Source organism: Pundamilia nyererei, unplaced genomic scaffold, assembly GCF_000239375.1.
Source record: "Pundamilia nyererei isolate P.nyererei 1_Seehausen unplaced genomic scaffold, PunNye1.0 scaffold00145, whole genome shotgun sequence".
NCBI classification, from domain to species: Eukaryota; Metazoa; Chordata; class Actinopteri; order Cichliformes; family Cichlidae; genus Pundamilia; species Pundamilia nyererei.
In genome coordinates, this window is record NW_005187546.1 from 1,587,436 (window position 1) to 1,613,991 (window position 26,556).

General features: G+C 39.4%; 1 protein-coding gene across 2 annotated transcripts in view; it reads left to right on the forward strand.

Annotated features, from left to right (window-relative positions):
• The window catches only part of LOC102196489 (zinc finger protein GLIS2-like), a 30,906-nt gene extending 9,461 nt beyond the window's left edge, over positions 1-21,445 (forward strand). The window contains exons 2-7 of one of the 2 annotated variants that reach the window (XM_005744601.1): positions 9,970-10,158; positions 11,649-11,842; positions 14,218-14,403; positions 16,242-16,375; positions 17,206-17,324; positions 17,926-21,445. In XM_005744601.1, the coding sequence (XP_005744658.1) occupies positions 9,993-10,158; positions 11,649-11,842; positions 14,218-14,403; positions 16,242-16,375; positions 17,206-17,324; positions 17,926-18,599 (1,473 nt within the window). In that variant the 5' untranslated portion in view covers positions 9,970-9,992 and the 3' untranslated portion in view covers positions 18,600-21,445. The remainder of the gene's footprint in view (positions 1-9,969; positions 10,159-11,648; positions 11,843-14,217; positions 14,404-16,241; positions 16,376-17,205; positions 17,325-17,925) is intronic. The other variant, XM_005744602.1, reaches the window with a different exon arrangement.
• Positions 21,446-26,556: the final 5,111 nt, after the last annotated feature.

A 26,556-nucleotide genomic window follows, 5' to 3' on the forward strand; every position in this document is an offset into this window, starting at 1 on the left:
CTGCAGCGGAGTTTAGACCCAGACACGGCTAGTGACGTCAGACTGAACAACCGGATTGCTGATCATCAAAAAAAAAGAAAAAAAAAAAAAGAAGAATATAAATTTACATGTGGACATGATGTTCATGGACTTTGTGAAAATCTTCACCTGGAAGAAGGTTGTTTTTTTTTCCATTTTCAGTCACTTAGAATGCAGTTTATGTGTGGACGAGTGGCCAAAATGCATTAAAAAGGCTACCAAAATACCAAAGCACACGTGGACAGGTCATAAATACGACGATGAGCCTCAGATGATGGAATAAACACATTCGCTGTTACATTAGAATATGCTATTTTTAGATCGATGAAAAGAATTGCCCGACACACCCTTTAACAGAGTAGTGAACTCATTGGAGGTGTTTTATTGCTTCCATGAATGTGAGCATTTATCATCAGAGAGTGCATGTGAACATCGATGCAGAAGTTCACATGCCAGTTTTTGTGCCTGCGCAGACTCGGAAAAAAACAGAGTACAGCATGCCAGCTATGCATCGACCCTTTAGCTGGACTTCAGTGAAGTGTAACAAGAATGCCTCTTTGTGGCATTTGTGTTCATGTCCAAAACCAAGTATAATTAAACCAAAACCACCGTGAGATCAACATATCTTTTGGAAAGATGTTGCTGCTATAAAAAATTTGACTAGCATCTATTTTTCATAAAGTGCATGCTTGGGGCGCTGTGTCTGTGCTAATTACTAACTAATTAATTACAAATAATTATGAATTCGTTTTTACAACATAAGGCATGGGCTGAGTCAGACAGGTAGATACAAACAATGATTTAATAAGTGAAACATGCTCACTTTGCCCTCATGTGGTTTAATTACTGGCAGTGATGAGCATGTTCTGAGTTAACTAAGCCATTCATCTCCCCCAATGTTTTTGATTCTTTTAGGCCATGCATATGTTTTAACATGCAGTGTGAATGAGTGCTCTGTCTATATGATTTTCTATAAGTGGTTTTTATAAGCTGTATTACTGCTATGGTGTTATGGTTATGCGTATTCTGTTGTGTTCAGAGTTTACGTACGGAAGAATAGAAAATTTTATACTCTGATTTAAACCATATGGGGATGAAACCCTCAGCTTTTTGTCAACAGGCCAATAATTTGTCCCTACATTTACCGCTGACAGAAACTTTTCATAAGGACAGATAATACATAAACCATAGCCATCTATTATAGTGATTCACTTTTCTAAACTAATACACAAAACATATTAAACTCTGCATCAGTGCAACTGCTGCACATTTCAGATATCTGATGAAACAGACGTAAAAAGTAAGTAAACAGTGAGCAGTTTCTGTTTCTTACACTTGCAATGAGCAAAACAATCTCAAAACACAAAACAGACGTACTATACCAGTGTGGGCCTACTTTATAAAGCTGAGCAACACAGGCTATTCTTTAAGCTGCAGGTAGAGGTGAAGTGTTTGTTAACTTATTCATTTAAATCCAATATTCATTCTTCTCAGAATAATGGTTCTTTCAGAGCTAATTGGCTGATTAAATGTTCATCAGTTAGCTACTTCCTTTGTCTGCTTGCTGCTTGGTGTTGAGCAAAGAATGAACTGTTGGTTTAATAAACCATTTGGTTGGTCAGGGAGGAGTACGAGTGTACAAAGGGAGTGAAAAGCTCTGGAGTGATTTGGTTTGATATGGTTAAAGTGAAATCAAATCACCCCTTTTTCTTGCATTCATTTGACCCATTTCATTAATGTAAACACAAAGGAGTGGTTTCAGAGTGTTTCTTGAAAAGAGTTAGATTTGACAAAATTCTTAACACTGAAGAATTAGAGAAGAAAAACAGACCCTCTTTAACTAAGGAGTAAGAACCGTTCAGGTAGTACAAATATGCTCTTAACTTCCACCAGCATGAAGTTTACTATACATGGTTATGTTCATCTTTGAGTTATGAAGGGATAAACTGTAACGAGGGGGGTTTATCTTTTATTACAGCTCTTCCTCAACTGATCTTTCCATTTATAAAGCTCCTATCTGATTAACGCCCGCCCACCCCATGTGCTCTAAGTGGGGGAGTCTTAAATAACTCTCCAGCATTTTCCTCCCAGGGCCTATCTTCCAAAATGTTCAGCAATTTTTTTAGATATGATAAATAGCAGGTGTCCCATATTTTTGCAATAAACACACATATTTCACTGCCTAATGTCCCTAAATGTGATTTTCAGCATTCTGGATGCTGTTTAAGAACCTGTTGATCGAGCTTGTTCCACTTTGTTTATTTTAAAGCAAATGTGACTCTTTGGTCATAGCTGCACTGGAGTCTGTTTGGGATTTAAATATAAAAAAGCAAAAACTATGTACTTTCTACAAAAGATGCATGTTGTGTACTTTATGGTCAGAAAAGTACACGTCAGTGAAAAAGTGCCTTGAACCTGCACACTTTCTAATGGTTAGCAAGGGGCGACTCCTTCGGGTGCATTAAGAATTTTGGTTCTATGACAAAATGACTCTCTGCTCCCTTGATCTTTAAACAAAGTAAACATATTGTTTAAAGATCAAGTCCTTTCATCCTTTCATCTACTTTGAAAGTATGATAAAGCAGGTTTGGTTCATTCATTGTTATGCTACCTAGTGTATATAACAGAGTTTTTTTTTTAAAGGGCATTGCTGACAACCATATGGTTGATTTTAACACAATACATATGGTGAAGAATTATGTTAAAAGTCTGTAAATTTAGTAGACATGGAAGATGTTTTTGTAACAGGTTAATAACTGTTATTACTTGTGACAGCTGAGGTCACTACTAAGGGTGTTTTCACACCTATAGATTGTTTAGTCTGGTCCGTATAAGTTGATTAATTTGTAACTGTAACAAACCCACAGCAGACCTGGGTGCACATTCACGTTCGCTGTGCAGGTGCGTCTGCCTTCCCTGCACAGCACCGCAAGCCCCGCCCCGCCACAGTAACCTTGTAGCTTTTTTGTTTTGTAGATTTGATTTCTTTTCAAGCAGAGAAAAATCAAAATGAACTCCAAGCAAAACTAAATGCATCACTACAAACCACGAAAAAATGTTCAGCTCGCTTCTTGTCCAGATGTGTCTGGGGTGGGAGCAACAAAAGTAAACCACTGATTGTACCTTAATTGTACCTTAATTGTACCTTAATTGTACCTTAATTGTACTTTGGCACATCCCAGAAAAGCAATCCAAGGTGGCCACGGGATGGTTTTTAGTTCAAACTTGCAATGTACACCTGGTAGTTGGTTCAGATCGTGGTCGGCTCACGTTCACACCATAAATGAACCACTCTGGAGTTAATTAGGGTCTTGCTTTCGCTCCTCACCTGAGTGTGATTACCATGTTCACACCTGCACAAATGAACTGCACCGAGGGAGGAAACAAACCCGAGTTTGATTTAAGCGGACTAAACACCAGCAGGTGTGAAAACACCCTAAGGAACAGATTTCTAAATACAATTTGTATTAGCAATAACAGTTTACTAGAAGCACTGGAGGATCATTGCTGGTGGCATTTCAGACAGTATCAAGTGTGCAACACTGCAGCTTCCAATGAAGTTGACTCCCTGATTATTGAAGTTGTTGAATGTAAAAACAAACCCTAGGACCTAGTCATATAGGCCTACAGACTGGTCAGCGACCTCTCCTGGAAATCTTTGGTTGGTTGGAGAAAAAATATGCATTCCCCATTCATTGGTGAGTAGTTGCAAAGTAGGTGTTACACCAACAATTCTCCTTGTGATCCATGATGTTGCAAGCGCTCGCTAACCAAGCAGTCAAAATGATGCCTGTTTTCAATGGCTTCTAACCATTTTCAGCTACTGATGACCAGCATCCTCCAGCACCCACTCGCCAACCTGTTGGGGAATACCCAGTTTTCTGTAATAACCTGTGTTTGGCAGGGGAACTTGGACTAGTCTCTAAGGCTCCGTCACTGGGCCTTTAGCGATCAAGTTCACCTATTGTCAGTCAGAAACCTCTAGCAACCCCTCACCATCTGGTTGGGGAATATATATTTTCCTCTAGCAGCTGGCAGTTGCCATGGAGTTTCTGATCTGTCTCTTGGGCTGACTGGGGCTTTAATTCAAGGAATTAATAGGAAAAGCATTGTTTGTGTGAGTGAATCTGAGCTTGAATAAACAGCACTGTTCAACTTTTAAAGTTGGGTTTTCCAATGTGCACTTCTTGTCATGACACTTAGCAGCTCAGCCCTTTTGGAACAAATTTTTTGGTAAAGTGAGCAGCTACTTCATGCCTTTCAAAAGTCTCCCTATAGACAGCAAGAGTCAGAAGTAAGCTTATTGACGGATAGAGATGTGAGATTTGTGGTATGTTTCAAGTGAAAAAAAGACAGTCGCTGATTCCAGAAGTTACACCCGCCCACCCCCCGCTCCCCCTCCCCCTGACAGTCGCCACCACTCCCTTCATAAGTGGTGTAGACGCCAGTGTCAGTATGAGAGACACTGCAGGCTCTACTGGTAGCTATTGCAGACTTGCTCAGTACAGTTGCATCACTTTGTGCTGCCGAGATGCAAGAGAGAGAGAGAGAGGGAAGGCCGAGACATGCCGAGACAAATAATGGGAAAAGTGTGAGAGGAGGAAAGGGTGGGAGCCCATGTCTGACTCCCACAGTTTCTGTTTTCTCCTTGCCATTTTTCATCGCCCACTCGCTCTCAGTCTCCCCGCACTGTTGCCGTTTTTCTCTCTCCTGAGGGAAGTTCACCCTCGTGAATGCTGGCACAGAGCGCGCGCCGTGAATCAGAGTTGACATCATATAAAACAACAGCGCAACTCATTCTCAAGTTGTGAACACTGACAGTAAATTTCCTTTTTGCTGCCGTGGCGGTGAAAAGAAAAAAAAGCCGCTTGATTGCAGCGGAGGTGGTTTTGTTTTTGTGACTGGAGTTTGAAATGTGATATAGTCATTAGTGTTTTGGATGATCTGCACAGTCTCTCCGGCCCTCGAAAAACATATTGTGCAACACTTGGACTTCCATGAGAAAAGAAAAACTCGTGTTTGTCCTCTTTCTTTAAAAGAAAAACAAACTTGCCTCCAAGAACTTGTTTACCTCCAACTCACCACAGAGTGTGTGGTAAGAGGAACCCCCCGCTGCTTCCTCCATGCTTCTCAACAACCTTTCTATGTCCTTAGAAACCCTTTTTTTCTCCCTAATGCAAACCAGTTGTTTTGTTTTTTTGTCCACTGCTGTTCAAACAGGTGTCCAATTTCATTTCTCACGAGGGCACCTTGGCCTCTTTTCTTTTTGTCTCTGTATGCCTCCACGTCACAAAAACAAAGCCTCCTATCATCCTCACTGTTGCGGCGGTCTTGCATAATACCTTATAAGGACACTGAGTGGAAGATCAAAGAATATATAAACCTTAGAAGTCAGGCCTGACGTTGTTCTTGGAGTGATGGACTGGCTTAAATCTCTTTCTCTGTCTGCTGCCTTGTTGAACCTGATTCCTCCTCATCCTGACAGCTAGTTTTTCACACGTGGAACAAGCATAGGTCTAGAGTAAAACATAAAAAAAACAATCATTGAATACCTACACTGAAAAAGGTTTTTACTTCAAGACTGTGAAGTCCATGCCTGATCCAAAGCTTTACAGTCTATCTTCTCAGTTATTAACACTGTCATTTCATGTCATTGTATCTTGTTCGATTTGAAGGACAGAACAGGAATAAAAACAAGTCGTGAAACTGGGGAGAAATAAAAGAAGGGAGCTCAAAAATGCACTGGAGAAGAAAAAGTAGGAGAAAAGAAAAAGGAGTGGGAGGTACAGAGAACAGGAGAGGTATGCTCCGCTGGAGGACTGGGAGAGGAAAACCGCAGGAAGGAGTGAGAGGGAGGGAAGTAAAGCGAGCGCACGAGAGAGAGAGACAGGGGAGGAAAAATAAAAAAATAAGAGAGAGGGAGAGGCCACATCGGGGCACCGTGGAAGCAAATGTTTCCTGTGAGAGGAGGACAAACTCTCATGTGTGGGTGTGTTACACCTGAGGGGAGGGGATAAACTGTGTGAGCATACCGGTATGTGTGTGTCTGCTTTGCTTCATATATAATCGAATAGTCAAAGTGGGATTTGGATGAGTCTAATAACGATTTCTCGTGCTGAGAATACACACAGCATCAGCAATCCAGTCTGAGTGTAAACCAGTACGTATTTCCATGCAAAAAATGTGTAAGCAATGCACTTTGTGTGTATGCGTGTTTGTCAGCTTGCCTCCCTTGTAAGAATTATGGGGTTCTGACAGGCATATCTAACCACTGTGTGAGGACGCTCCTGACTTATGAGGTGTTTTGGATTTCAAACAAATGGGTTTAATGTAGGTTGGCTTTAAGCATAACTTTGTTGTTGAAGGTTTGAGGTACACAGCAAAATCTCCGGTGTTAAATTAACACTAGAGAGTGTCTATATGGGTCCACACCTCTGAGTGTCAAATACAACACTGTTGAGTGTTAAATTAACACTTTTGACGGCGTTATATGTTTAAAAGTAGCCTAGTCAGTTTTGAAGATTAACAAAGACTAACACTGAGCAGTGCTGATGTTCTAACACTGGAAAATAACTCAAAATGTTAGAAATATTCCAGTGTTAGAAAATCAGCACTGCTCAGTGTTAGCCATTGTTAATCTTCAAAACTGACTACTTTTAAACATATAACACTGTCAAAAGTGTTAATTTAACACTCAGAGGTGTGGACCCATATAGACACTCTCCAGTGTTAATTTAACACTGGAGATTTTGCTGTGTAGAGTGGTGCCATCTTTCAGTGAGGGACAGTATGGAAAGACCATCTCCTTACTGCTGCTCCTTACATATATTTACAGTATGTACTATACTGTATAGGACAGTGAGTGCATGCACTAGTGCACAAGTATGTACATATGCTTGACTGTAAGTCTGCAAATAGTCAAACTATGTGTTTTTGTAGGCAGTGGAGGATCCATAAGTGGATCTGGGCGTGCTGCCCAAACGCAGGTCACTGAGGGGAAAAAAGGGGGTGGACCCGTTGGGAGGTTGGGGGCTCATGTGTGGTTATGAGCCATACACATGTCTACTGGTGTGACATATGGTCCTGAGTGTGCGTGCTGTTACAGTACCTCCAAATAGCTGTGTGCGTGTGAGAGAGAGAAGTCAACAAGGTTGCTGTGGAATGTGAAACTTAGTGTGGTGAGGTAGCTGGCAAGCCGACAGGAGGACCTAAACACTGACTTCATTGTGGTTTAGCCTCTGCCTTATATTATGTCGGGGGATTGTGTCGGTGATTGTGGAAGAATTTGCGGCGACAGCAAGTTTAGAAGTTAAGGAGGTGTACATGTAGCTGGAAGGTTTAATCCAGCCGGTGAAAGTAAATTAAGAATGCTCTTGCTGCCAGCTATCATTAAAGAGTCATATGGTGAGACACACTGTGGAGCTTTTGCAGTTGTGTCACAAAATGCACTTACAACCCACGTCTGGCGCCAGTTAGTAGTTCCACTGGAGGCAAACACTGACTAAATGCAGTTTAAATACTGTTGTCTTTGAAACGGATACCTGCAAACATTTCTGCACTGTGGGTGTAAGATTTTAAGTGAACTCTGCAAAGTGGAAATGTTTTCAAACTGTCTTTTTTGTAGGATGGGGAAATATTTTTATTTTACCATTGTCTTGTCTGTATGCTAGGGTTGCAATTAAACGCAAGGGCTAACAGTTAAGCCTGGTTCGGTCTTTTTTCTTTTCTTTTCTTTAAAGTAAACTTCCAATTAGCAACATATATATCAAAGTTTTGAATGAGGAAACACCTGGCAACTTGATGCACTATGGAAAGAAGGCAAGCTGGTGGAGGCAGTGTGTTGCTACGAGCAATGTTGCTGGTAAACCTCGGGTCCAACCATCCATGTAGATGTTCTGTTGACACGTACCACCTACTTAACCATTACAGACCATGTACACGCTTTCATGGAAATGGTATTCCCTGATGACTGTGGCCTCTTTCAGCAGAATAATGCTGGAGCAAAGATAGTTCAGGAATGATTTTAGGAGCACAACGATGAGTCTAAGGTTTTGACTTGGCCTCCAAATTCCCCAGATCTCAATTAAATCAAGCATCATTGGGATGTGCTGGACGAGCAAGTCTGAGCCGTGGAGGCCCCACCTTGCAATTTACAGGACTTAAAGTATATGTTGCTAACATCTTGGTGTCACATACCACAGCACACCTTCAGAGGTCTAGTGGAGTCCATGACTCGACGTTTGGAGCAAAAGGGGACCAGCACAATATTAGGCAGGTGGTCATAATGCTATGACTGTTGAGTGTATATCTATGTTATAGTTATGTATGTATAACATAGAGTAGATAAACCTCATGAACTCATGAAAGAATAAAGTTACGTTGAAACCAAGCACACCATTGTTTTTCTTGTGACATTACCAATACGTTTGATGTGTCACATGGCCCTCTTCCTATTGAAAAAACAAAAGTTGTATCCAAGATGGCCGACTTCTAAATGGCCACCATGGTCACCACCCATGTTGAGGAGTTTGCCCCCTCACATATACTAATGTGCCACAAACAGCACTTTAATATCACCAACCATTCCCATGTTATTACGGTGTATCCATATAAATGGCCCACCCTATATATAATACCAAATGAAATTCAACATTAGATGAGCTTTTTTTGACATCGCGTACACACTCCCACTGACACGGAGTGAATAACAGCTGTGGAATTCTCAGGTGCAAAAATGTCGTGTATTGCGTTGACTTTCCCGGCAGCTGTCAAGCATTTCACTGCGGGTTTGGTCCAAGAATTTCCCCTCTTTGGTTTTCTGCTGGGAGATTTTTTTTCTTTGCAGCACATATCTGGGTCTTGAGTCATTTAGTCTAACAAGAACCCATGAGTTTAGTCGTTGGCTGGGATAACTTTTGTCGCATGCTTCACCCACAGTATCATACCATCAGAAGTGGAAAACTACTGAAAAGTCTAGTTTAGGCCCTCGAGTGTTCACCACAGAAATGCAGAGGATCAAAGTAACAGGCCCACATCATTATGATTTCCCCCCGGGAACTGAGCTACAACGAAAATTGACAACAAAGGACTAAGCCCTGCTATTTTCAAATTGCCTTATTACAGAATACATGACCTAGAACAACTAACATTTGTAGGTAGTATGTTAATTAACGAATATTCACAATTTAGTGAAGTGTCATCTAGACTAACTGTTACTATTACTTCAGTTTGTGGGATATTAAGTAGCTTTTTGTAACAGTTTTGTGACTGTCATTTTAGAATTTATTTGGGATTATTGCAGAATTATTTCTCATTGCATCTGGAAGTCTAAATGTGGATGCTCTACTACTAAAGAGAGGAATATTGTTATCCAAATTCTAAGAGGGGAATGATAGCTGATGATACACCAGCGGATATCCCATGAAGAAAGATGTGTAACTCTGTACTATTTGTGTGAATGTTGAATCTCGAGAGCCTAAGAACCTGGATCAAGAAAAACAGATGATTTTAGTCATACAACTCACTTTATTGAGTGAATTAATTGAATTAATCGTATCTTTTAACTCATCTGTAGCTGTAAGATATGCAAAATTATTTTTTTGTTTAATAACCTGTTATATAGTCGTCCGTTAGCACGGTGGTGTGAAAGAAATGTCTCCCTGCGTGTAAATGAGATTGTTTTGATTTGTGGGTCCCAGGTATTTCTTTCCCAGATGAGTCAGAGTCATTTCAGAGTGTGGGGAGTTGTGGTTAGCACCCACAACAGACTCAGTATCCCTGAGTGTGAGAGAGAGAAAAGGGAAAAGAAATGTACCTTTTACTGTACAGATTTATTCCAGGAGGTTATTAAAAAAAACACATTAGTAAGCAAGTCCTAATAATAAATTTGCTTTCATTGCTCTTTACTGAAATAAAGACACTTTGTTTGTTAACTTGTTTGTCTGTTGCTAGGTGGGCAACAATAATCGGCGGCCATGTTGTCTGTGGATGAGCCACTGGACTTGAAGCTTCCCTCAGGTCGCACAGACGGTCCAGGGATACTGGGAAAGAGGAGCTGCCCGTCCTCTATTTGTGCCCACATCAGCATCAAACGACTGCGGCTACAGTGCACAACTTTTCCATCGCCTCCTTCTTCTCCAGGTACGAGTTAACCTGGTAAACATCTGGCAGTTTTAGCATCACCGAAATAAATTCTCCATCATTTCTACTCTCCTAAATACACACATGACATGACTTTGATATTATCATGGCGCAGTAATTAAGTTTATCACTGTGGTAATGCAATAGCGTAATAGGTTGATTCTCTGTCCTCACTTTCCTGGTAACCTATTATTGCAAACCCAGTGAACAGTAGCTCATTTGTGTCCTCGAGAAGATTGTCCCCATTTTTGTCAGTGCAGCTCATAACAAGAGGAGTGTGACACTGATATGAAGTGACCTAAAAAAAATACAGCACCTCTGTGACATTCACAAACACAATGGACTTTGTGTCTTCATTCTTGTGTCAGCTTTTGTGCTCAGCATTACTGCGTTGTGTGCTTCCGTCTCTGTTTAACACAGAAACACTGCTGTTGCTATTGATTAAAGGACACATGGGCAGAAAATAGAAACTGAGATTACAACAAATTTAGTTGGTTGGTTTGCAAATATAGTTTTAGGAAGGTTTCTGGAGAGCTAGGCAGGTAGGACGGGCTGAGAGTAGAGGGTGCAGGCAGACAGCTGAAGCTGGGGTGAGTGGTGAACCTGGGACAGAGAGAAGAGATTTTGAGCTTCACACAAGGAAAAACTTAAGCCCATATAAATAATAATAAATAGTCCATATATCACCATATAAAGAGGACCTAATCCATCATTCACAATGGATGGCGTGACTGAACTAATGAACAATGCCAAGGTCATCCCTTCCATGTTTATGGAAGCTCTTGTTATTAAAAGTCTCATTCACCCAGTTATGCACACATCCATACCCAAGTGCCTTGTCTAACATTTGCACATACACTCAGACTCTGAAGGATGGATTGGGGGCAACTTGAGTTTCAGTATCCTGCCCAATGATGACTTCACACGCAGTCTGGGGTAGACTGGGAATTGATCCACCAACCTTCAAACTGATAAATGGCTTGCTTTAACTACTGATGACAAACAAAGGGCTAGTAGCTATTGTGTGTCCAGTATGGATGAAGCACCGTGCACTTACATTAATGAGTTCTGTGTGATTGTTTCAGATAGCTGCGATAATAACAAAATGAGATGGCCTGGGAGTCGCTTTGTGCAATTTTTTATGCGACTTTCTTCGTGTTTTGAAAAGTGCCTCATCATTTATTTATTACTTTTATTGTGATTGTTATAAAATCTAAGAAGAAGAAAGAACAAAATAAGTCAGAGGATTATAGAAATGTTCTACATGCCTCAATGAAATTGAAAAGGTATATTTAAAATATTTTGAAACATATTTAAAAAGAGTGAGCAGGGGTGTTGCTAAGACCGTGGCATTACCTGCAAACAATAACGCGTTGGTAAAATTACAGGGACATTTTGTGAAATGACCTCAGCAAAGCAAGAAATCAATGAATCATGATACTGCGATGGGTGTAATAAGGATCCTGCTTTATCTCTAATCTCTAATCTAGATTCCCTGTCTTCCTCTCAAGAACGACCTGGGTCCTGCTTCACCCCTCCAGCCATGGACCTCAGCCTGTCCCCCTCCTTGCGCCATGCCTCTTCTCTCTCCCCATCCCCTTCCTCGCCATCCTCCCTCTCTCCATCCTCTCCCATGGAGTCCCCTCAGAGCAGCAGCAGCCCTCAGCCACACCTCTTCTCTCGGGTGAGTCCATGTGTTTGCTGGAGTGCACTAATGCTACCGCTCCTTGCGTTGCTGCACTTTGCAATTAGTGTGCAAACATGAAAGTTGTGTTTTGCTTGTTTCATCAGTTGACTTGGTAATGACTTCAATCTCTTGTGACATTCCAGAGAGGACATGGGGATTAAAAAGATTTGAATTGAGTGGCTGGGTGCAGTATACTTAGCATGCAAAGCATCAGACCGAATCAATACCTTGTATTAAGACCCATTTTTATAACAGCAATTTGTGAGCAGTGTATCAAGCTTGAAAAATGATTGTTGTCAAAAACTGCATGTCAATTTGCGAGTCTAGATAGCGCTCGCTAGGATTGTGTGGATAGCATTTTAGTTTGTTTAAAAATTAACGGGAGAAAAAAATGACATCTTCTATGTTGCACATTTGTATTGCCAAACCTCTGCTTCGAATTTTGTTGACCTTGTTGATCTTGATTTGAGATATCAAAAATCCTGCTCTTCACATACAAGATCTAAAATAATCAGGCCCCATCTTATCTTAATGACCTTGTAGTATCACCGTATTAGAGCACTTCACTCTCGCACTGCAGGCTTACTTGTTGTTCCTAGAGTATTTAAAAGTAGAATGGGAGGCAGAGCCTTCAGTTCTCAGGCCCCTCTTCTATGGCACCAGCTTCCAGTTTGGCTTCAGGAAACAGACACTATCTCTACTTTTAAGATTAAGCTTAAAACTGTCCTTAGCATTTAGTTAGGGCTGGATCAGGCGACCCTGAATCCTCTCTTGGTTATGCTGCAATAGGTGTAGACTGCTGGGGGATTTGCATGATGCACTGAGTATTTCTTCTTCAACCACCTTTCTCTCTCACTATGTTCATAGACCTCTCTGCATTGAATCACAGTTGTTATTAATCTCTGGCTCCCTTTCACATCACATCTTTTGTCCTGTGCTATTTTGCTCACTCCAACCAGTCGCAGCAGATGGTCGCTCCTCCCTGAGCTTGGTTCTGCTGAAGGTTTCTTCCTGTTAAAAGGGAGATTTTTCTTTCCACTGTTGACAAAATGCTTACTCATAGAAGGTCATGTGATTGTTTAAGATCTCAGATAAGCAGAAGTGAGGCCTAGGAAATGGTAATCATTTCCCTGTGTCAGCACACTGGTCGGATTAAAATGCACATGCCCCTGAATTGATGTCTTAAAAGTATCAAGATGGATGAGATATAAAAAAAGATCACCAACTGTGAAGCTGTTGTGAACGTGAATATAATTTTTTTTGTACAGAGATGTAGTTGTTACAGCTGGATTTTGGCATTTTACAAATGGGAGCGGAACCCAAGAGGACATTAATAGAACAGCGGTTTTTGGGACTACTAGCACCTGTACAGCTCACAAATGAATATTTTACAAGCTAACTGGCTGCTGGCTGAAGTGTTACCTTCACAGTACACATGTGAGTCACATCTGTCTCTCAGCATGAACGCATATGAGCATGTTTCTAAAACAGTTCCTTTAATGTTTGTCCAACTTTTGAAAAACCCAGGAATGTTACATTCCCCTAACCTGAGCGGGGTTCATTACAAACACATGTGTGTTGCACTCATTTTAAAGAGGATTGCAAGAATAAAAAGAATAATAAAAATGTTTTACAAGTACACACTCCAGGTACGTGTATGTATTCATGTAATCACTTAATCTTCTGAACAGGCATGACCACAATCTTAGAATTCTCACACCGGTGACTAATCGTGGCTGAATGCGCTCCATTTTTCTTCAGCAGGACTGAATAGAGAAGTGATCCAGGGAGTGAATCTAATTTGCCGGTGCAGCATCTGCACACAGCCCACAGCCACGCAGTGATTCTGTCTAAATCAAATTTTAGCTGTGCTTTAATGGTGAAAACATCAAACACACAACTCCTTTAGTTACGGCACAAAATCTCCCTTCTTGGACCAGATCAATCATTTAGCAGAGAAAGTCCTCATTTTTACATTATCAAGCCCCTTTTCATTGTCATCACTGGATTTGCTGAAGTGTATTCTAATTATAAATCAAAAAACAAATGTAGACCTTCAATCCCCATTTAATAAACATACATGTCATGGATGCAAAAGCTCTTAAATCATACTTTAACACACTTGAAGTAAACACGATCAGAAGGAGTACATTATTGTTTCACAACCTTCCTCCATTTCCTCTGATAGTTGTATCTTTCTAATGATCAAGCTCAAAGTGGCAGGCTTTAGTGTTAGGTCAGCTTCTTTCTTCATCGTTAACGGTGAAGTAAATGAATTATTTTTCTTTTCTTGTGAATAGCTAATGAACATCTTGCCTTTGTTGCCACAAAATTCTCTTGCTCTGACCTCTCTCTATCCTCCTCTGCTTTAGGAATCACCTTTTCACCGAGGTGTGGAACCTGGTGCTTCACCACAGGGCTATCCATTTTATGTCCCAGTTAGAAGTCCACCAAGAAGCTACAGCTTTCCCTCTTCCATGTTCATCAGTCAGACTAGAGAGAAGCCGGTTTCTCCGGAACCCTCCATGGATGCTCAGTTGGCCTGTCGTTGGATGAAGGTGCGTGTAATTAAATATTGTAGGTTTAGTTATACTTATATATTAGTTATATGTTTATTGCATGCATTTTAGCAGAAGCTTGAGTCATATTATTTTGGCAGATAATATTATTAATCATGTGTCGCGCTTCAAACCCTACACTTAATAGCAGGCACAAGCAGTTTCTTCAATGAGGGTGAAAAAGAGCCTGCAAACATCACTCTGACCACTAAGTGGCACTGAAAACAAAATATATAAAGCTGAGAGTCACAGAAAAAGAGGTCAGCGGGGATAAATGCTATCAGAGGTTACAGTATAAAAAAATGAGTGTGGTGTGCGGTGTGATCTAGCAATAACAAATTAACCAGTTTGGTGTGAAAAGTGATTTACTTTTTCATCTATTTGCATAATTTTAAATAGATAAACTTTGTGTTTTTAAAAAAATATAGTTGGGTGAATTAAAAGGTCAAAATCAACCATTTCCTATATTATATTCTGGTGTTTTAAGAACTAAAGGATTAATAATTATGTATAAAAAATGAATGAAAAACAATGAAGTACCTTGATTAGGTAAACTGTACAAAACGTAACTCATATATCAGAACAACGGATGCTATGATTAATGAACATGCTCTTCAGTACGTCACACTTAAATTTATTACATACAGTAACTACAGATCATCACGTCAGGCTAATAATAGCCAGAATCTCCCTTTTTGCTAGCAGCAGCAGTGTTCCTCAGAGTGTTTTCACCTGTTTTTTTATAGCTCTCTTACACTTCAAGCCACAGTTACCCATTAATACTCACATTCATACTGCACACAGAGCCATCAAAGTCACAGAAAGTATAGTTGTGTACTAAGACTAAGTTTGAAGATGGGATGAACCATAAATATGAAGCAAAGAAGAAGAATTTTTTGTGATGATCAGCTTGCACACTTAAAGCTTGTGTCACACATTCATGGGGTTTGTGACTGTTGTGAATCCACAGGAAAAACTCTTTTAAAGATTTAGAGTTACCCATCAATAACATTATGTTTTTATGATGGCTTTATCCGAGCTATGAAATGATCTTTTTATACTTACACATACTTATTACCTGTCATTTAAACTGCAGTTGACTCTGCCAAAGTTATGTTTTTGATAGTGTTTGCTTACGTGCCTGTATCATGTTATTATAGTTTGACACATGTCACATTTGACCTCTGACCTCACTTTAAATTTTGCATCTGCCTTTCCTTCAAGTAGACCCCAGAACGTTTTATATCTCTTGATATGACCTCAAGCAAAAGATAACAAGCTGCCTATTTAGTTAGAAAGATACTCTCGTATAATATTATATAATAAGCTCAAGTTTATGTCCAGTTATTTACAAATCAATGCCTATTATCCACGACCTACTCCTACATTACATTAATTTAATTAGACAAAACATCTGTCATGCTACCTGATTTTATGTGCAATAGAAACTTTTTAAAATAAATGTTTAAAATATACAAATTTATAGAAAATACTATTGCTGTGAAGAAGGACCACAAATGGACACACTGTATGGGTTTATTTTCCTTTTATTGCCATCACACACACTACTGACAGTCTCTTTGTCGTTTTTTCCCGGCTTGGCACCCACGCGAGCAGCTTCCAGCCACACTCTGACACACCTACTGTACTGAACTGTGGAACTGTAGATACTTTGACAAAGGTTGCTTTTAATGGTATACTGTTCAAACATTTTCAATTAAAAAGAAAGAGTGACATAAGAAGAAAAAAACATCAACTGTTTGTGTGAAAGTTTCCTAAAAAGGTCACAATCAGGTTTCTTATCAGCCATGTGCTTCATTCCCACTTTTGCCCTTCAGTGCCACCTGCTGTTCGATTCACTGCAGGACCTGGTGGATCACATCAACGACTTCCATGTCAAGCCTGAAAAGGATTCTGGATACTGCTGCCAATGGGAAGGCTGTGCTCGAAATGGGAGGGGCTTCAATGCAAGGTATTCTGTGGCTTTATTCTATTGTTGTGAGGATGACACAAAGCATATTTCTCATAAAAATTATACCAGTCTCTAAGCAACAGGTGTTAAAAGCAATGTAATTTCCTAAGTAATACCTTAAGACAGCGGTCCCCAACCCCTGGGCCATGGAGCGGATCTGCGAGTCACTTGGTACCGGGCCGCGACAGTTGAGGCTTGGGTGTGAAATTTATGGTTCTCAGGGTTTTTATTGGTTTTTAGCGTTGTTTTAATTTTGATCATTTTTATTGTTAACTCGGTTTCCCTGGGTCTTTTCCCGTATATCATGAATAAATCTTCTTTTTTTGGTACCAGTACTGATTTTATTTTGTTGTATTTATCCGACACATTAAAGCCAATCTGTGAAAATATTGTTGGACATAAACTGGTCCGTGGTGCAAAAAAGGTTGGCTGCCTTAAGAAACAAAGAAATGAAAACATGCTAGCAATAGTAGCTTTGAATCCAGTGTGACAGGTCATCAGAGCGAGTCATGATCTTTTCAATATAATGTCAAAATCAAATCACTTTTATTGTCACATCACATGTGCAGGTACATTGGTACAGTACATGTGAGTGAAATTCTTGTGTGCGAGCTTCACAAGCAACAGAGTTGTGCAAATACAATAATGTAAACAAGCAAAATACAAGAATGGCTACATCTGAAACTAATAAATGTAAGCATCATATGTCAGGCTTCCAAGATAAGACACATTTGAATATCAGCAGCCACATCCTAGGTAAAAATGCTGAAAAAAATAAAAACGGCTTGATCTTGATTGTAAATGTGTGTCTTATTTGTTATGATTTCTAGGTATAAAATGCTGATTCATATCCGCACACACACCAATGAGAAGCCACACCATTGTCCCACCTGTAACAAGAGCTTCTCACGTCTGGAGAACCTGAAGATACACACTCGCTCGCACACAGGTGAGTTCAGTCCCATCAAAACCAGCAATGACTTGAACCAGTCATTCTCAAACTGTGGTATGCATACCACTGGTGGTACGTGGGCTCCCTCTAGTGGTACACGGGAAGTTTCCAAAAATATTTTAAGACTAAATAATATAGCATGTTCTGACTGAGTGATTTCTGAAAAATTAAAACGTACAACTCTGCTATCACTTCTGTCATAAATGACAGACTTTACTCTAATAATGTAAAGAAGGAGCAAATTAAACCTTTTGAAAAAAAAGGAATGTCCCAGTGAGGCTATTACAAAAGGCGACCATTAAGGCGACCATGGTCAATGGCGACCATTGACCATTAAAAATAAAGTATTTTATATCTTTTGTTCTCATGCAGTATTTTATTTTGTTCTTTTAAAAAGTGTCACATCGGAATAACACTTTCTTCTTTGTTCCTTTCCTTGTTGAGCAATGACACACCATGAATCTCAAGAGTTAGAAACAAACTGACAACATCCTTCTCTGGCATTGTTCTCAAATCAAATCATTTCTTTCCCCTCCATTTCTCCTTCCTTTGTCCTTCTGTCTCTGACTCATATTTGTTTGTTTCTCTTTTCTTCCAGGGGAAAAGCCTTACATCTGCCCCTATGAAGGCTGCAGCAAGCGCTACTCCAACTCTAGTGACCGCTTCAAGCACACTCGCACCCACTATGTGGACAAGCCTTACTACTGCAAGATGGCAGGCTGCCTGAAGCGCTACACAGACCCCAGCTCCCTACGCAAGCACATCAAGGCTCATGGGCACTTTGTTGCCCAAGAGCCGGGGAGTTCAAGTAGGTCAGGGACAGGGCTGGGCCTTCCTACCCACCAGAGTGCCACTGAACAGCCCTCTGTAGGCGGGACTCCTGTCATCATCCCTGGGGCTGCTGCAGCCCTTCTTGGGGGCCTTGGGACATCCTTGCCACTCTCTGCTTTCTGCCATGCCAGAGCTCTAGGCCACCACCGGGCACCGCTCTTTTCCATGGGTGGAGGAGGAAGCATGGGATCGCTCAGCCTTTCAGACTCCCCACTGTTGCGCTTTGGACTTTCAGCTGCGTCTATGTTTGGGTTGGGGGCTTTGGGAGGTCTGGGGCAGGTGGTAAGAAGGGAGCCAGAGGACGGGGAGGAATCAGAGGAAGGAGAGGACGGGGAAGTGCTGAACCTCTCTGCAGGGGTTGGGGCGAGACAAAGTGACGCTTTGTCTTGGGTGGTGGTTCCATCAAGGGCGCTACTCCTCAAACCAGCTGTTGTTAGTTAAGATGAACTGTCAGCAACTCAGAGAACCAGAGAGTTTGACTTTGTGTTTTTCCAGCCTGCCATCATCATTATCATACTAACATTTTATCAGAAATCACTGGCATCTCACAGGGATACGTGCAAGATATTCTTTGGTTTGGGCGTTAAAATGTATTAGTGTAATAGTTTAAAAAAAGTACATAACATGTGTGACTCGCTCTGGATACTTTGGTGCCACATTAAGATACACTGAAATGTCTTTATGTTGGCATATCATGGAAAATTCAGATAATTCTATCTACAGTCCCTCAGTGTATGCCTGCATCACTTCCTTTTGTTGATATATTGTTGCTCTTTAAAACAGGACCTTTACTTCCTCATTTATGTTGTATTAAGGAGTTAAACCAAAGGTGTAGATCTCTGTGAAGCTGGTGGCTCCTGACAAAACACTAGTATTTAATACCCGGGCATGAAACCTTATTGGTTTTACTAACATAATGCAGTGCATATGACTGTGGAAAGCTTTTGTGGGTGTATAAGGTTATAAAAATCCCTTCCACAGTTAGAGCCATGCAACAGTTCAGCCATTCCAACCAATAATAACTAAAGACAGACTTGAGTACAGTGTTCTTGTAATGAGCAAAACTCCAGCAGGGCCTTTTTGTACTGCATAACAGTTATTTTTTACACCATACATGCATTTAGCTGTCTTAACTTTGAAAAGGTCAGTTCATCCATATTGCAAAGAAAAGAAAAAAAGCCAGATCCTTAATCGTAGCATGCAGATCCACTTTATATATTTTTTTCACATTGACCTGAGATACCTACTGAGTATCTCTATAGCTCTAGTTGTTATCTGGGTAATATTAAATCATCAGTGCAAACAGTTTCTCCTGTTGAAATACTCCTAAGGATAGCAATGTTGTTTGGATAATTTCCTCAACCACTATAGCTGTTTGTAGTTATTAGTAGGCTTGATAAAAGGTCTCGGGCATTTAAAATTTGTTTGCTTTAACTGGTCTCTGGTTTTAAAACCCCAGATGATGAGTAAGAGAACCAAAGGTCAAAAAGTAAGTCCATATAATAGTGACTCATACAGTAATGACCAGGGAAAACATTGTGATTGCCCAGCCATCACGTATACCCACCTTCATAGTCTGTTTTACTCTAAATGAAACCACAGTTTACCAAGTTAATATCATGGTGAGACTTGAAACTGGGGCCTGAGATCATAAACCCACTAGGAAATGTTTACTCCAAAGAGAAACAAAACCACATCGCTGCACAGCTAAATAACAGAAGTTAGGGAATATGTGTAATCTGGGTGAACTGAGCCTTCATAAACCCATCTTTTTAATTTCATCTACAGCTTGATTTCCTAAAGGATTTTTCCACAGGCAAGCTCGTGGATTAAATTTACCAAAGCTGCTAAGGAAAAACAGCTGGCACCCCGGCCTTGTGTAGTTTTTAAGCTCGACAACCCCCACAGAGTGCTTCCATCGACTCAGATTGTTTCCTCAACAATAAAGATGTGAGGAAACAAGGATGTGGGGAGCAATAGGAAGTACAGTCCACACACCAAAACACACACAATTATGTAATATTAAAACATACAATACAGAGCTACCCTTGATACAGTTGATTTTATTTGAGCAAAGCTGTTTACACAATATTTATGCATATGAAGAGGAAATTATGTGTTTATGGAAAAGATTTTGCACAGCAGTCTTCTTATAGATTGTACTTAAGTCAGTTTGAAATCAAAATCTTTGACTCGGTCTGATCATGTAAAGGTTTCTATGGTTTCAGTTTGGTACACCAGTTGCTACGTGCAATATGTAGTCCTGGTATATCCCCTCACCTGCTTAATTTCCAAGCCAAAAGCAAACAGAATAATTGCCTTGCCTCCAACCCCCAAAAATATTGATTTAAAAATGCTAAATCACAAGAGGTCTCACACTACACAGGACAATGTCAGCAGTTATCGCACTAATTTGCACATAGAAAAGTGCTCAGTGTTGCTCTCATATCTCCACTGCTGTTTATTTTAGCTAACAGTAAAACCTTGACTCAGACTTAGAACACAATGACGTGTGACAGATTATTTTCAACACAAAGCTATGTTGACCATGTGATTTTTCTAATCGCAAGAAGAACGAACTAAAAAAAAAAAAAACGAAAAACAAACATATTGACACAAGTGAAGGTCAGAGCTCCTTCACTCGCAGATTATATTAGTTTAGTGTTTGTTGTACTAATCGTTTCAAGACAATGGTCTAAACAGGATCAGCCCTGCCTGAAGGAATAATTCTTGTGGGTAGACAAAGGTGTGTATATGGCAATAATAATTACACATTTGCTTTGAACAAATGTTGAGACATGGCATAAGTAGGAACAGAAAAAAAAGCAGTCTGTCCAGAGGCAGTGAAGGGGAAGCGTTTGACGATGGCCACACATGGCCAGTATCTGTGTTGATCTTGTATTCCTGTTTGCACATCCTGATCAGTATTTCAAAGGTGCCCCAGTAAGTGCCTTGTGTTTCAGCTAAAATATATCACTCAGTATATGGAACATATGTACTCAGCTGTAAAGTGCATATATATGCTTTTTTTTTTTAAATTACATTTTAGGAAACGTTAAACTTTTTAAAGGCTTGACAACAGATGTGATTTGTACATCAGGGCGACTGCAACACCTTTTAAACACTCCACCAATGTTTATGACTATGGCAATGACTCAGTGTCAATAAATGCATTAAAGGAGAGAGTGTGACACCATTGTGTAATTTTTGTGCTGTGATGTTTTTTGTTTTGTTACTTTACAAGTTGAAATAGAAGACTACATGGTAGAATAAAGAATTGTAATAAATTAGGGTTTTTCTTACTGTGCGTGTCCACTCTTCTCTATTTGTGTTATGCCCACTCACAGTTAGAGTTTGCCTCTGCTGTTTCATTTGTTTGAGATTATGACATCAGGTAGCTTCCTTGTATACCAGCATGAATAGAAAGCAGGAAAAAGCAGACAAACAGGTATCTTCTTATCGATGTGAAAGAATTACCACGTGAATGTTACTGATAGCTCCGAGGAGAAGCAGAAAATGGTCCTCCCATATCTAAGTGGGTTATAATAATATGTCTCCACATCTCGGGTGACATATTAACAATAAAACATCTCTGATGGGTGTTGCAATGGCATGCCTGTCACAGCTTTGGTTATAGTAAGGGCCCCTCTTCCCCTCCAGGTAGGTAATTGTTCGTAGGTGAGAAAGAAAATCAGTAAATATTTGACGTGTAAATACACCTTTGTAATGAAAGCCTTAGGTTTCAGCACTTGGAGAAGTAATACAGTTGTATAAGCATTGTAAACGTGTAATCTTTCTCTGGACTGAAGACAGTGGATTGGTTGCAACAAGTTTTATACCTCCAATCCAAAACCTCATGGGGTGATGACACTCAATCTGCAAATGCTCACTTAGAGCCCTAGTCCCCACCCTAACCCTAATTCTAACCTTGATTGGACAGGCATGAACTGCCAGCCTGAGGAAATAGGACATTTAAATGCTGTGGCTGTGGTATATAACATTCACACACAAACACACAAAAAGAAAGAGGAGGGAATGGAGGGATGGGATTCCAACCAATTACTGGCTTATTGTGGTTAACCACAGAAGTGTCTGATAAAAATGTCATGGGAAAATCCCCCCAGCAGGGAAAAGTTAATTGTTGATTCTAAACGACCTGTAGGTGTTAATGTGAGTGTAAATCCTTGTCTGCGCCGAGTTAACCCTCCCCATTTCTTTAATTGAATCTATGAAAAATGCCAACAATAAAACAGTTTGATAGGCATAGAAATATTATTTCTGCACCAACAGGATGATCTCCAAAGAGCCATCACCTGAAAATCTAGTGGATCTCTGCATGATGTGGAACTGTGGAGGACAAAAGAAAAAGTGGTGTTGCTTAAAAACTACCTGCAATAGATGAATAGTATCTGAAATTAAGAAATTAAAGAAATCTACCAAATACCTGAAATGAGAAGCCTCATTAGAAATGGTCTCAGAAGGTTAGCTGTCAAGGAAGGTTAACATGGAGCAAAGGCTGAGGTTGCCAAATTACAATTGTTACGCCTCTTATCAAGGAGTGAAATCAGATTTCAGAATTTTGAGTCAAACGGTCATGAACTTATGAGGCGTACAACAGTGACTGCTGCATTTCAAGCCAGTGATGTTGGGGATTTTGGCGAAATTGGATGGAACTACAAACATATACAAACAATACAATCTTATTGGTCATGGCTTTTCCTTTGGCATGACAATTGCCCCAAACACAATGCCAATTCAGTAAACATGTAGCTGTATGGGAAAACACACAGTGGAATACTATCAGTCATGGACTGGCTTCTCCAGAGCCTGGAGCTCAAACTTATTGAAGCAGTGTGGAATCATCTGGACAGAGAACAGAACAAAAGGCACCCAACACCCAAAGAAGAGCTTGGAATGTGCTTCAAGAAGCCTGGAAACTACTTAGAGAAGTTAGAAGAAAACTACCTCATAGAGGTAATTTAAAAAAAGGGAAATAAGTTGTAATGCTAGTGATGTTTATTGCTTTATTATAGCACGTTAGCATGCTAATATTGGTGAATTACTAACAATAACACTTACAACAGAGTAGTACCTTTTGTTTTGTTATATTTTTTTCAATATCTGAATGTTAATGTTCATAGTATAACTGAATAAAATCTTGATATGTTACGATAAAGATACTTAGTAAAATATAAAATTTAGCCTCATCTCTGCACACTGTCAGGCAATTTGTCAAAATGTTAGACAGACAGAACTTTTTATGTAGTTATCACACAATATAAAAATCATATGAAAAAAAGTGTTAAGATGTGGATTGTATTAAAATAAATATTACAGATGTCATGTAATTAATTTATCCTTAGTGCTTATTTTCTTATTATATTGTTTTATGTACTTTAATAATGAAGGTTTGTAAAGCAAGGCCACTTTTGACTCATAAACTAAGTGCTCAGCCAGACTGAAAAACAGGAAGTTAGTGTAGAGCTATACAAGTACATTAATAAATACAGGAAGGCAGACAGAAAAGAGGAACTTGTACCATATAAGGAGTCTTTGTATCAAAACTGTGTGACGTGTAAAGCAGGGTTTTAATAGTTTTGCAATTTTCATTAGTTTTTTATTTTTATTTAGTTTTGACTTCAGATTTTATATCAGTTTTAATTAGTTTTTACCAATTGTTTGCTAGTTTAGTTTGTATTTTCTTTGAAAAACCTTAGTTTCAGTTTAGTTTTGATTAGTTTTAGTTATAGTTTTAGTTGTGTTTGCAATAATTAAGTGTAACAAAATCCCAGTTTCATCATATCAGTCATGCTCTTCTGCTTATCCTTGGGTATGTTGCTATTCCAGCTACCATATCCTGCACCCTGGACAGGTCAGCTGTCTGTCGCAGGGCTAACACGCAGAGACAGACAACTCACATTCCCACCTATAGGTTCTTTAAATAAATAAATAAATAAATAAATAAATGAATTAGGGCAGATGAACAACCATTGATACCAGGCAACTATTTAAATTGTATATCTTGGCCCCAATGAGACTATTAACTTTTGCAGCATCTGGTGTTCGTAATTTTGGTTCAACTGAATTGATAAACTTTTTGAAGGCAATTGACTCACACAGTTGTGTAGATATCCCCGTCCTGTTGTCTCGGGATGCATCACGCTGCCTTGCCTGGGGTTAGCTTCTGTTTTCTGGGGATGAGGGTTGAGTGTGCTCCCTTACCTTCTCAAGGTAAGCTAGGTTAGCCTTCTTGTGTGAGCTTTTCAAGAGCACTTTAAGGTTTGTGGGATTTTTTTCCCTTTAGAAATGTCCCTCATAATTTGTCTCTTTCCACTACAATTATACTTTATCCAAAACACAGTCATATTCAAAGTAATCCCAAATTGGACTCTGGCGCTTTCTCCCGACTTTTCCTGACATGAATCTGCACGTGGACAGAGCAGCAACACAGACGACTTGACTAATGTACTGCCACCTGCTGGCATAATGAGACACAGCAAGAAAAAAACCTGGAAACTAAACTTAATTTTCACCCTTGACTATTGTATGACACACACACATCAACGAAAACTAAACACATTTTTGCTATAAATTCAGTTAATTTTAGTTAGTTTTGTGAGCACTCATTACAGTTTTAGTTAGTTTTCCTTTTTTCGCAAAGTCTCGTTTTTATTTTTATTTCTGTTAACGAAAATGTTTTTTTACTTCTAGTTTTCGTTATTTCGTTAGTTTTCGTTAACGATAATAACCTTGGTGTAAAGCACCAAAATAACACCTATATGTGAGATGTTTTTAAATTCTAATGTTAGAGTTTCTGCAACTCGCTTTTGGGGCTCTCTCTTCCGGAAGATGATTGAATAAAAAGAAATATAAATGTTTTGACCACTATGAGTCGGTTTTCTCTGTTCTATCAAGGGGATAAAAGAATTGGGTTTTAATATTTGGTGTTTCTGCCTGGTTCCCTTTGCAAAAGAGAGAACAAACGTGGCCGAAGGTTGGATCTGAAATGAGGCGAACATGAGATTTAAAGATTTAAAGGTAGGCACAAACCTGTTCAAAGAAAAAGCAAATCTGTGCATATTGGATGAATTCAAAAAAATTTGGGTTAGCAAACCTGGGAAAGAGAAAACTGACTGCTTAAGTGGGAAAATTGTGAAAAGAAACATATACAAAATCACACACACATACAGAAAATGTATTAACCTTACTAACACTTACAAATACAAGAGAGCTCATGAAGATTGTACAGCATCTTGAGCATGTGAGTCTGTTTATCATCTTGTCCAAGTCACTTAGTGTGAAAGGGAAAAAGTGATTAAAGCTTAAAGTAGTTTTTAGAATACTGAATTAGAAGTGCTCTTGTACAGATTGATCAAAACAAGTGATTACTGTAGAAATACAATAAAATAATTCAATAGTGTGGTAATGTTTAAATTAGAGATGGCACGATACCACTTTTTTATGTCCGATACGATATCATAAATTTGGATATCTGCCGATACCGATATGAATCTGACACAGTGTTTTTTAATCAATAAAACAGTTTTTTTAATATCTTACTGCATTTTGTATAAATTCATACTCAAGTTTAAATAGACAACACTAAAGCTATTCTGTTATACCTGTGTGTAAAAAATGCACTGCACCCAAAATATTTCATAGTTCAGCAATACTGATCAATCTAATAAACTTAAACCTACACCATCCTCCCTATTCTGGTATTTTAAAGAGTACTTAGCAGAAATATTAAGCAACCTAACTAATAGGGTTCCAACTCCCAGCAAAAAATAAAATAAAATAGGGAACCACCCCCACCCTCCACCTCATGATGCTTAATCGACGTAATCGACCTTAATTTGATGCAGTGTGAAAAAAAATGCACAGAAATCAATTATTTTTCAAGAATAATTAAATAGATTCAACATCTTTCTTCAACAGAACTGCAGACTGCACAGATGGTATCTTCCCAGAGGAAAAAGTAATATAGCTTACTAGGGTATATTAGACTTAACAGCAGACAGTAATGAACTTCTATACATTTTACATCAGATTAAAACTTTGGGTGTAAGATTCAGATAATTATTTATTAAAAGCTAGGCATTTTAAATGAGAATAAGAAAGAAAAGTATGTCTTTGTGCCCCTTTTCCCTGTTAATGACCTATCGGCCCCCCTGGCTAAACTTTGCTAGATCCGCCCCTGCACAATTACCAGCTGTCAGCTATGTAGAAAAAGATCCTCGAGTAGAAAGTAATATTAAATAAATTCTAACAACAGCTTATTAAGCTTAAATGTGCTGCTATTGTTCAGCCGCTGGTTTCCTCTTTCTGGTGCGAAGTGGGCGAAAAACAAACAAGAGAGACGGACTCGTGACAGAAAAGCTGATCAGCTGATCATTAA